Raw genomic sequence first — 12,648 nt, 5'->3', positions numbered from 1 at the left:
AATATTAATAAGATCTGACTGGAATATAAATCTCCATCCTTTGTAGCACAGGAGATAGGAATTTAAGTATAAAGTTTTCCAGGGAAAAATTTATCTCCCTTCACTACAAAGTTTCTTGCACTTTTGACTTGTAAGTTGGTGCCAACAGAAGAAGGATCCTGAATGGACCTCTCTTCTGGTTTATTTTGCAAGTGTCATAGTGAGAACTCACTCATTTGTCCAAGTAAGCTGGCAGTGTGAAATGTGTGTGACATAGGTGATGTTTCTGCAGATACACATCAATACAAGACTTTAAAGGTTGATCCAAGACCTTGCTCAGTCCCTTTTGTGTCCTTCTGCAGCTAAATCTGCTGCTTTGACTTAGAAACGTTAGTGACATTTACTGTGTCTTCTATGAGTGAAATACATAGCTTTGCATTGGAGATCTAGTTTTTAAGTAATAGACTTTTTTATTAATGTACTGGAGCTATTTTGTGTAAATTCAAAACACCAAATCCAGGTAACCATAACTATGTCCTGTCTTGTAAAGTGTGTATACATAGCATGTTCTTTCTGGCAGGAATAAATAAAAAGCTGCTTCATTTCAGTATATTCTCTGTGATTAAACTAAAAATGACACCTGGATGACCAAGGTGGAAGACCAGCACTCCACAACTCTTAAGACTTCTGTTTTCCATGAATGAACTCTCCAAAACTGAAGGATACACTCTGGATGACTACAGCTGCCTTCTGGAGTGGTAGGAGATTTTGAGTTACTGTTACATTATAGTCATTTTAGCCAATGCTGCTATTGGAACACCCTGATTTACAACAAAACAAAACACTATCCCCTCCAACTACCAACTCTTCGTTACTTCATCTAGGAAGCAGGCAAATAGGATTTTGACCACTATGTGCAGTTTTAGCCTTTCCATTTTCAATATAGTAGAACTGTGAAAGCTTTGGAGGTGAGCAAGGAAGATAAGGGTATGTAAAAGGAGTGTAAGTGAGGTAAGAATCTTTCTAGGAAAAAATAACATCTCTTAGAGTGGAGAATGGTCTATAACAGTGGTCCTCAAACTTTTTAACCAGGGGGCCAGCGCGTGGGTGAAGTGGCAGGCAGTCATCTGCGGCTGCTTGGTTTCCCCCCCCCAACCCCCGGCGGGGGGGTGGGGGTGGGTGGGGTGGGGGGGTCTGTAAATACCGGGGGCCGGATTGAGGACCCTGGGGGGCCGTATCTGGCCTGCGGGCTGTAGTTTGAGGACTGGTCTATAAAAAATGAATGGCACAGAAGGGGCGTTTAGAACTTCCTTGTTTCATCATTGTCTGCGCTTGCCTGAAGTTTGTCTTGCAATACAGACAACTAAGAGATATTAAATAAAGGTAACGGGGAATCTTTCCTCATCTTATATTTACTTATTAATTTTATCTTACAGTTTCTTAGACTGATAGCAGTCTGTTTATGGAGACATCATGGTGTAAGTCTAGGCTCAGAACTATAAACTACAGAAGTCTCTTTTGCCACTGCAGCTGACAGCAAGGCTCCTTATGCCATGGTGCAGGTCCTGCTGTAAGTCTGAAAATGTGTCATGCAAGGTTTAAAAAAAAAAATCACATGCCAAAAAGACCTAAAGTAAGTCATTTTGACTTTCAATTAAATCTCTTTCCTCTTGTACTTTTGAATGCTCTTGGAATGAGGAATATAATTCAGTACTCAGATTCCATTCTGTGCAAGCATTCATCCAGATGATATTGATGTGAGTGACTGAAGGTGAAGAACAACCCAGGAATAATATCCGTTGCAATGGATTTCTTGCTCTGAAAAAAAGTTTGAAACCTCTGTGAGATCTACTTTTATACATATATATATACATAACTAAATAGTAACCACTATCATTTGAACATTGCTTTGGGATATATGTAATAGAATATAAAAATTAAATCTTCAGTGATATACATACGAAATCTTAGCTAATGTGTGCAATGTTTAACTCAATTTTTCTTCATCATATTTTAAAAGAAAGAAAAAGGGGGAGAGTAGACTCCTTGATTCTGGATCTTTTCCAAATAGTTCTAAGTAATTGTATACTTTTGAGGAACTTAAACATACTTGAATGTTTATCCAAATGTGTTTGGCTTGCCTTTCAACCCATGTTCCCCAGCGGCAGTTGCTTTCTATAAGCTAGACTTTATTTTGGCAGATACAGTGTTACTGTTTGTTTGAGGAAAGTTGAGCAACAATGTGCAAGCTCCCTCCCGGGTGTTTGGCAAAGACAGCGAAATAAGACAATATTGCGAGGCACTAGCACGGAGCTGCCAGTATGACCTATTTTTGGAGGACATCTGGAAGTTTCAGCGTCCTGCTAAATCAGTCCTCAGATGTAATAGTTTTTATCAGAGATTCTCAAAGTAATAGTTGTCTCTCTTTATGGAAATGTATTTGGATAATCGGAGCCGCATTCCTTCCCGCCGTGTGTAGGTGGGAGTGATGCAGACCAGGAGCGCCTTGCCCTTGCCGTGCCGGTCGGCGGGCCGCCAGCTCATCACCGAGCGGCCTGCGCCGTTACCGTGCGCCCTGCGGTGCGCGGCGAAGAGCGACCGCAGGCGGCACCCCGGGGGCGGGCGGTCCGGGCCGCGCCGGCTCGCAGCGGGCCGCGGTCACCCTGTGCCGCCGTTCGGCGGGCGGGCCAGCTGCGGCGGGGCGCTCTTCGCTGGGGCTGCCGCCGGCTCCCGGGGCCGCCGCCCTTCCGCGACTGCCGCCGTGCTCCAGGGGAGCGGCGGGAGGTCCCCGGGTCACTCCCCGGCCCCGCCGCCCCCCGCGGGCCGGCGCCGCCGCAAGCCGCGGGTGGGCCCTGCCAGCAGCTTCCGGGGGCGGTGCGGCGGGCCGGAAGTGGCCTCGAAGAGCACCGGAAGCTCTTCTGCCCCTAGCAACGGCGGCGGCGCGGCCGTAGCGACGGGGCCGCCATGCCCGTGTGGCTGCGGGAGTACAGCTGGCGGCAGACCGCCTCCGCCGTGTACCTCTCGCTGCCCTTGCGCGGCGCCCGGGTCACCGCCGCCAACATCTTCTGCACCGAGCAGTACCTGAAGGTGGGCGGCCGCGCAGCACGGCGTGCGGGCCCTGCCGTGGGATGTGCCGCGCCCGCGGGCCTGTGGCTCGGAGTTACTTTATGGCTCTGTTAAAAAGCACACGCTTCATACGCCGTGACGTTAAGCGTATAATATTTTGTAACAGTTACGCTACAATCTCTTTTTGTATGCTGCAGGCTGTTACGTACCTGTCCCACTAGAGATAATGCCTTTGCCACTGTTGATTCTCCTCCATATTAATAATGCTACTCAATAGGTGCTAGCTGCCTTTTCTCTTGTAAATGGCCTGAATTAGACACTCTGCTTATACTATGAATAATAATCCTAAATTTGAGGTCCACGGCTTCTGTTGCAGTGCTGAACCAACTTTTTCAATCTTTTTTATCTGGTCTCACAACATGCATAACCTCCCTACTGCATACCAAGCAAATCCGTTTTGTCAATAGCACATGTTTCTTGAGGTTTGCTGTATGCTTGTACTGAGTATTTTGAATATGTGAGATTCAATTCAATCTTTTTAATATTGGTTCAAATTAATTATCTTTTTATAGGTAAGCATCCCTCCTTTCTTATTTGAAGCCGTTTTATATGCTCCTATTGATGACACAAATAGCACAGCAAAGATTGGAAATGGAATCATTTTCTTCACTTTGTATAAAAAAGAAGTGGCCATGTGGGATTCCCTAACTCTAGTAAATGGTAAGTTCCTTAATGTGAAAATTAGACTGAGTGTTAAGAAACACAAACTGTGAAAAAACTTTGCAAGCTATAATGAGCAATGTGAAATTTCTGCTGCTAGATATCTGCGAAGTTAAACATTGTTCTTCATTTTAAAAATAGAAAGCGTATGAAAACAGGCACAACATCTACTGGCTCTAATGTGCACAAAACAAAAAGAATTTTTTTGTAAAACTTACATTGTGTGTGTGAGCAAATCTGAGTTTTTCTTTTTTAGAGAAAAGCTTGTGGAATTTGAACTGTGTTGTGTTTTCCTAGACTAAGTAGCTAAAGGAATCCTATTTTTATGAATATGGTGTGTAACGGCAGACATTCACGCCTAAATCACTAAAATAATTATTTTTCTTTTAAGCTGACAAGGAGAAACTGCAATATCTGAGAGAGAATGCTGTTCTAAAAGCTCATGAAAAGGCAAAAGAGGAGGCAGAAGCAAAAAAAGTTGCAAAACAGGAACACAAAAAATATGCTTTGGAGGCCACAATGAAGGTAAGGTTAGAAAGGACTCTACAGCACATGTACAGGTAAACAATTACCAGCTAATCTGGCAGCTGCTTGCTTAAATGGACCTTGAAAAATATGAAAAATACTCATTTTTATTACAGTGGTGGAGAACCTTGTTATTTAATTGTACTTAAAACACATTTATTACCAAATATGAAAATGATACAGAAAAAATACTTAAAAGTTGCCATTTTCCATTAGTAATACTAATGAAAATTTTCGGTGAGGCACTCAAGATTTTTATCAGTTAAAAGGAGACTACAGTCATGTGGCAAAACTGTAATCCTTTCTGGCCTTGCATCAGCGCAAGTATTTAGTCATTTAGCACTGTCAAAAATACTGGTTTTTTAAAAAAAATCTTATATTTTATTGTTATATTTTCTATCAGACTTGCTGTTCATTTCTTTTTGTGTGTGTGTGTCTCTGTCATTCTGTGTTTTATGTATATTTTATGTGTATTTATTTTCAAAATTTTTATGTATGTAAAAAGTCTGGTCACTTCATTTGTGTTTAAACAGATTTTTTTAAAGTATACAATGAAATTTTAAGACTGCATATGCAACTTGGACCAAAATTAACTGCAGTTAGTGACTTTCTGAGTAGTGATGTTGTATCTATTCTGCCTATGTAATAATCTCAAAGAGGAGAAATAAGAAATAATGTACTAAAATGAAGCTGTATGTTTTACATTTCTGTGTATTCCAGAGATCTGTGTTGATACATGGCTAGGATTTTCATTGTTTAGAAGTAAAACTTATTTCTGATTGGTCCTGATGTGACTTTTAAAAGCTAATCAGAAATCTTTACTCTCCCAATAATTTTTAGGCTTCTTTCATGATGCTTTGCTTGGGAAAATAATGGTAACTTTTACATAGTCATGTTGTTATGATCAGATGTTGCATGTTGCATTCAAACAGCTAGAAGAAGCAGAAAGAAAAAGAATTGAAGATCTGAAAGAAAAGGAGCGTCGGAAGGTTACTAAGGAGTTGGAGTTATGGAAAAAACAGCAAAGAGATGCTGAGAAACAAAAGAGGGTACAAAAAGAAGGGGAACTGCATCAAGAAGCAGAGCAGTTAAAGGAGAGGGAAAAGGGGAAAATGAGCAAAGCTAGGATTCCTACTGAAGGAACTTCTAAGACTGGACTCAAACCTACTGGAGGTTGTATTATTGAAGTGTGTTTTATCACTCTTTAAAGTGTGGATGTAACTTTGTTCCTAGATATTTCTAATTCATCATTTGTCTTTGTCTCTACCATAAGGAACTAATTCTTCTCCCTTGCAGTTATTTTAGTGTCTTTATTTTCACGCAATTTGTTGAGCTAAAGCATGTGAGTTCTTAGCTCTTGTTTAAGTCCTTGGAAGTACGAGGACGGGTTTTGTTCTAAGCTTTAGAAAAGCAAACCAGAAAGCCTTTCTGACAGTGTGATGCTGATTTTCTGAGGGTGGAGTTCATATTACCCTAATTTACCTAACTGCCGGTTTTCACAGAAATGCATAGTTTCCTTTTGCTCTCTCTATCCCACATCTTGACCACACAGAGAGCCAATTCAGGAAACTAAACCAACAGGAAATATTTCATTTTTGTTTTGTTTCTATGTTTTGATGAGGTTACTTTTAGGTCTTGCAGTTGCCCTGTCGGAGAATTGTGTAAGTGACAGAGATAGCGGTGTAAGATGAGTTTAAGGTAATATGTGACAGATAATGTAGCCAGTAAATAGATGTCATGATACAGAAAGAACAAACATTTTTTGAACTTACTCTTCAAAAGAACAAGTCTAAACCTTTCTCCAGCTGTTAGAGGTGTAGTTCAAATGTGCAGAGTTTCTGTATTAGGTGTACTTTGGACTTTGGTAGAAAACCAGAAAAATCTCTTTTGCTTCGTTTTTCATTTCCAGTACTCCAATTCTTTCCATAGGTCATGGTTCCTATAGTATGTTTTCAGAAGATTTAAAGGAAGAGCAGTTACCAGCTCCTCGATCTGCTGCTACAATTAAAATCAACTTTACATCACGAGTTTTTCCTACAGCTCTGCGAGAATCTCGTGTCGCAGAAGAGGAGGAGGTGAGGATCATTCTCTGTTTTGGTATGATGCTTCTATGTCTTCCAAGGTGGTGAATTATTTACTGTGTATTCAGTAAGTTGACAGAAACGTTACCTGTGATATGGAAACTTACCTGTGCAAGATTCTTCACTTCCAAGGAAGGCTGTTCTTATTTAAATTAAAATTATAAGAAACACTTTTATATAAAAATTATTTTCACCAAATGTGATTGTGTAGATTAATAAACAGCATGTTCCTTTTTTGGAGAGGGGAAGAAAAAAGGCAGCAATATTGATTGAATTCCTCGAAGTACAAAATTTGAAATGTCTTTACTCTTATATTTAAGATTCTTTAAGTTCTGTCTTCTTAAAAAGAAGCTTACAGTTACAGAACTTTGAAGTTCTTTTGAATGAACACAAAGGCATTTGGAAGTTCCAAAACAAGTGAGCAAACAAAAACATAGTTAGGGGTGCAGTAACCTTACTTCTCACATAGTAATAAAATAATTGGGGGAACTTGGAACTTTTTCAAATGTGACATTATTTCATATTTTTCTCTGTTCAAAATATGTGGCAAATAGAATTCTTTTCATAGGAGTGAGTGAACAGATGAAAGCAAAATCCTTTTTTGGATTTGAAGTTTCCTTCAGAAATAATACTTGCATGTTGTATATTTGCAGTGGCTATGTAAACAAGCAGAAGCTCGAAGAACAGTGACTACTGATTTGTCTGAACTGGAAGATTTAAAAGAAGAGGAGAAGAACCCAGACTGGTTAAAGGACAAAGGAAAGTAAGTTAGATTCCATTTGAAGATGTATTTAAAATGAAATGTTAGTTATATAGTGTGCGACTATTGTTTAGTTTTGATATTTTCTATTTATACTAGACACAGATGGTGAATGTCTGTGTAGTAGAGAATTTATTGATGTCTTATGGTGTTTGAATCTGATAAAGTCATGAGATGCAATTGCTGAAGCTCATGATGGACAAAATCATTGTGAACACATAATGCCGATTCTTCTATGAGGACAGTTAATTCAGTGCAATATTATACCTGGGTGGATTTCCTTTAATTTTTCCTTTCTATTGAGAGGTTAAACATCTGTCTAAAACCAGCTTCAGGAATTTGATAATAATATTGGTATATTTATACAGCTTTCAAAATTAGTCCTGTGTCTCATGGACATGTCCAGCTCTTACTGTTCTTCATTGGTTTTGAGCAGTGACTATTTTTATTGTGTGTCTGTATGCTATATTGTCAGCATCAAGTCTGACTGAACTTCAGCTGTGTTGTTCTCAGAAAAAGCTATCAATGGCCATTTCCAAGGAGAAGCTGCTAAAACCACAAATTTTTGAAAACAAATTGTTAACAAGAAGTAGGTATTTATTTTGTGATTTATCACCTTGTTTAAAGTGCATGTTTTGCTTTTTGTTTTAAACTTAGCAAAATGTTTGCAACGGGCAACTATCTTGCAGCTGTAAACGCGTATAACCTCGCAGTGCGGCTAAACAATAAGCTTCCCCTACTGTACCTGAATCGTGCTGCTTGCCACCTTAAACTGAGAAATTTGCATAAAGCTATTGAGGATTCCTCGAAGGTATAAATATATGGGCTCTCAGACTGTCGTCTTATATATGATTGTGATTTACTACTGTGATGCTTCTGTTTCAAGCAGATCTGTGAAGCCTCGCTAGTGCAATTCAAAATTTTTAAGTTCAGAATTGATATAATGAAGCCATGGTGAAATATTAAAATTTGATAGTGATTAATTAATGAACTTTCACAGATTTAAACCAAACCAAACCAACAACAAAACCCCCCAAACCGTGCTTCCACACGTTTGGGATGAATGGCCGTATGTTGACTCAGTACACATTTCTTTACAGGTAAAATATTGCAGCAATATATACACTTGAAAAAAAAAAGACAACTTTGAACTGAAAAGAAAGAAAATACAGATACCTTTTGTATTATGTTGTGGTGTTCTTCGTTTGGTGGGAACTTAAAAAAAAAAGGGTGGTAGTAATGAGAAATACCTTAATAAAAAACCCCAACAACCAAAACTCAACAAACCAGACATTTTTAAAGGAGGGCTGTATCATCTGGATGTTTTAGCAGCTGTTATTTGTGCAATGAGAGAGGAGTGATCTTGAATGGCACCTGAATAATCTGGAGAAAGTTTTCCCATAATTATTATTCTTTGAACTAGTAAGTACTTGAGGCTTGAAACTTGTTTTTTTCTAGTGACTACAACAACACAGGTGCTTTTATAGGGCTGGGGTTTTGGTTTTTTGGGTTGTTTTTTTTTTTGTTTGCTTTTTTTTTGTGGCATGGTATGCAGTATCGTGTATGAAGACAGAATACATTATTTGACTGCAATAAACATTTATTGCAGTATTTGTCCATTTTTAGCCATGGCAATGAAACTGTATTTAGCAAAATGTGGTGTGACAGATATAAATCTTGATGAATAGATTCACAAGCCATATAGTTAAATTTGAATAGTTATTTTCTATTTCTATTTGAATAGTTATTATGTTGCTGTATAATAATAGTAATTAGGTGAGAGAAGTGTGTGTAAATCAGAAAAACACTATAATGAAAAATTTACCGCTAAAGATACCGGGTGTTTTCATTTGTAAAGGCGCTAGAACTATTGACACCACCTGTTCCCGATAATGAGAATGCTCGAGTGAAAGCGTATGTGAGACGTGGAACAGCATTTTGTCAGCTGCAATTATATACTGAAGGTGAGACCTTGATCTTGTGAAAACATGCACATGAATTTATGGTGACGTGACAGTAATTCAGTTTAGCTCAATGAGAATGCTCACACCTTTATTATTTCAGGAGGAATGTCAAAGGAGGCCAAACAATCTATGTCTCTTTGTTATGAACCTTTATACCATATTCCTTAATTTATTATTATTATTATTTATTTACTGGCTAATTACAATTGCACTTGAAAAATCTTTACACGTTTTCAGAAAATAAATTGTACCCTTAAATTAAAGAGTATCAATTAGTTTTTACGTTGAGGAAAAGGCTTTAGCAAGTTGCATATCCTCTGTTTGATCTGCTGGGTCAGTCTTTCCGTATGTAATGGCCAGCTATTGACCATAGCAGCTTGGCGGCCATGGCATGTATTAGTGAGGAATGACTGGAAGGTCAGAGATGAGGTATTTGCATTGGGAAGCATTCAGATGTAGGATGCAAACTGATATAAAACTAGGTTGTGCTAATTTTGCTCTTCATGAAGCAATGTTTTGTTGGTCTTGAGATTATATTTACAGTGTTTCCAATTATAGAACAAACTAACTAAAATATTTCTATAATATTTGCTTGTGAAGTGCTTAGTAAATGTATCTTTGTGACATGATGTATGAAACCTGTATTGATGAGCAAAATGTTTCATCAAGAAAATACCTAAATTAAGTGTCCTTACTGAGTTCTCCAAGACTATCAGTTTAGTTTTGTAAGGCAAATTTGCAAGTGGAAGTCGATAACAGAAAGTGAAGTATATTCAAAACAGCAGTGTTGAAATACTAAGCTTTTTCCCATTGTTTACCTTTTTCTACCTATAAATCGCTTTGTCATTCCCTTACAGCTTTATTTGCACTTGGAAACCTTAGAAAAAAGAGAACAAGATTTTATTTTACTTCCTGTACTCATGGCTTGCTTTCCGGCCTCCCCTCCCCCCACCCCCACCCCCCCCACCCCCCGCCAAACTCTAGTATTCACAGTTCATGTCTTTTTTTTGTTTTGTTTTCATGCACTTTCATTCTGTGACTCAATTTTTCTCTCTTCTGCTGAACACGTTTGAACACTCCCCTCATGCATGCACGCACACAGGCACACACACACGTGAATGAAGTTCTGTTTTCATGTTCCAATACCTGGAAATGTTTACATAGCCATGTTTCCACTAAAATGGTTTGTAAAATAATGTAAACAAAATACAAATTTATTTACTGACAAAAGTTAAACCTAACATAATTCTGATTTCATCTTGCTCAACAGCGAAACTCAAGATCAGTATTTTATGTCTATGACTAGAGAGCAGTTATTTCCAGTTAGTTGCTGAAGAGGATGCTTTTCTTGCATTATTGATTGACATTCTTATTAATGTATCTATATTAGGTCTCCAGGATTATGAAGCAGCTCTCAAGATTGATCCTAAAAATAAAACTATAGAAGAAGATGCTGAGAAGATTCGAAACCTAATTCAAGGAACAACACAGGATTCTTAATTTAAAAAAATTAAAAGGAGGTTTTTGACAGGAACACCTTTTGAGGGCATCAGAAGGAATCTTTAATACGTTGTCAACTAGACATTTTTCTGTTTCACTCAGAACACCTACAGTATTGGTAAAAGATTGGATATATGAATTACTATTTTTGGAAAGTATAGTATTATAACAAATACGATTAGATATATTTTGTATCATTTTGATACAGTTGTAATGTTTTTGCTTTCTCTGAAATATTGGTGGGCCAAATATTAAAACATGCTTTTGGGACTTGATTTAAAGTTACTCATAACTAAATGAAATATTTGCCTGGAAATATCTCCTGAATCTAGACAACGGATTTTCAAACAACTTCACTAGCTCCATATAGTCAACACCTGTTAGCTTCTTGTCTTTGCTTGTTCTCCACCAAAGCTGAAAAAGTTATGTGTTATATGATTATGGTTATATGCTTTCCTCTTTTCCTATTGTTCATAGTGCTTGCTGTATCTGAAACTAAGACCGTGAATATATATGCTCTAATTCAGGCATCTAATTTGGAAAACCTCCACCTGGAAGCACAGAGGTAGATACTATGTAGTGCAGAACATTCTTTTTAGCGTTAAGTAAGGTACATTGAATATTTTCAGACTATTATGAAACATTTGTTTGGGCTGACCGAACAAGGTAATTGGAAAAATTATAAACCTGTGGTGTTGTATTGTAGTGTAGTGGTAAATTAATCCTGTGATAAGTTGTCCTATCAATGAATATGACTTACTACTTCCATCCTACTACAATTAGTAATCTTACAGTGTGGCTGTACAGCATATTCTGTAAAAATCAAAACCGTTGTTATTTATATGACAATATATACTTTTCTTGAGCTAGCATTTTAATTTGTACTCTGTTAACATTGGCCAGTATCTCATGAATACTGGTGTGATTAAAGATTCTCAAAAAAGGGACCATCCTAGTAACATTACAAGTGTTGTAAAATTACATGACACTGTGCTTTGAAGCCCTGCACCTGTTGTTTTCGATAGTGGAAGAATGTTAATATAGAATTGTATTGTTTATATATATGTTAGTATTTGTATTCTTGTGACAACCTGAGACACTGGACTTGAAATGGTTCTGTTTTGTTAGGCATTTTATCCAAAATGTGACTGTTTCAACTACACTCCTTTCAGTGGCAGCTTTAGCAGATTTCTGAATTTTGCACATCAGTCTGTTCCCTGAATACCATTTATGACTGATTTCTGTCTTCAGGAGAAAATATTTATTGTGCAGATGTATGTTACTCTGTGTAATTTTTGTACTCTTGGAACAGGGAGAAGGTGGTGGGCATCGCTGCCAGCTGCTTTACTTAGAGCCTTGAGAGGAGTGCTGAAGGTGAGCCAGAAATGTCTGGGGTAGCTGCTGTTCCTTCTTTCCTACAGATACCTACTGCGCTGCAATGGAAGGGGGTGAAAATACCTTTTTTTTTTTTTAATAGCAGTTGGAAGGAGGGCAGTGCAGGAGCTTTAACGCCTCGTTTGAGTGTAATGGTATACTTGCCAAAATACGACTGTTTTCTTTCTTATAATTACTGAGGGGAAGGTGGGGCTAAAGAGGAGAGACACTGGCAGTGGGGGAAAAAAAATATGCTAAGAAGCAGATGCTGATTGCAAGTTCCTGATTTTCTGTGTTCGTTCCAGAGCCTATTAGAACAGTCTGTATACATCTGTATAGGCTGTTTGAATTGTAGTGATCTGTTATAGCTACTCAAGGCTGTTTTTGATGTAGACAGGCACCTTTTTCTACTGCTGTGAAATAGAAATGATATCTGCCTGTTTAATCCGATTATATTGGGAGCAAACGGATGCTAAACTTTTCGATACTTAAGCTGACAGTATGTACACCATATCAGTCATATGTGTTATGGTATTATGTCCTGAGACGTAGGAATGTGGAGACTGACTTTCAGTTTTAAAACCAGAAAATACTTTAATTAAAACAAATAAACCTTGAGGTCAATGTCTCTTGCACTTAATTATTTTTAAAAATTAGAGTTACACATTTGTGATACCAG

The 12,648-nt window shown here is 38.0% G+C and overlaps 1 protein-coding gene across 1 annotated transcript; it reads left to right on the top strand.

The window, feature by feature from the left end:
• The first annotated feature begins 2,871 nt into the window (after positions 1 to 2,871).
• Positions 2,872 to 12,566, top strand: DNAAF4 (dynein axonemal assembly factor 4). Its single transcript, XM_055717184.1, has 9 exons — positions 2,872 to 3,066; positions 3,618 to 3,765; positions 4,157 to 4,290; positions 5,223 to 5,463; positions 6,220 to 6,365; positions 7,025 to 7,134; positions 7,789 to 7,942; positions 8,990 to 9,095; positions 10,486 to 12,566. Exons 1-9 carry the CDS (start codon positions 2,944 to 2,946, stop codon positions 10,593 to 10,595), a joined length of 1,272 nt encoding a protein of 423 aa, XP_055573159.1. The 5' UTR covers positions 2,872 to 2,943; the 3' UTR covers positions 10,596 to 12,566.
• Positions 12,567 to 12,648: the final 82 nt, after the last annotated feature.

The sequence above is a fragment of the Falco cherrug genome, chromosome 7 (assembly GCF_023634085.1).
Source record: "Falco cherrug isolate bFalChe1 chromosome 7, bFalChe1.pri, whole genome shotgun sequence".
NCBI classification, from domain to species: Eukaryota; Metazoa; Chordata; class Aves; order Falconiformes; family Falconidae; genus Falco; species Falco cherrug.
The sequence above is the reverse complement of the archived record's forward strand: the minus strand, read 5'-3'. Positions and strand labels throughout refer to the sequence as shown.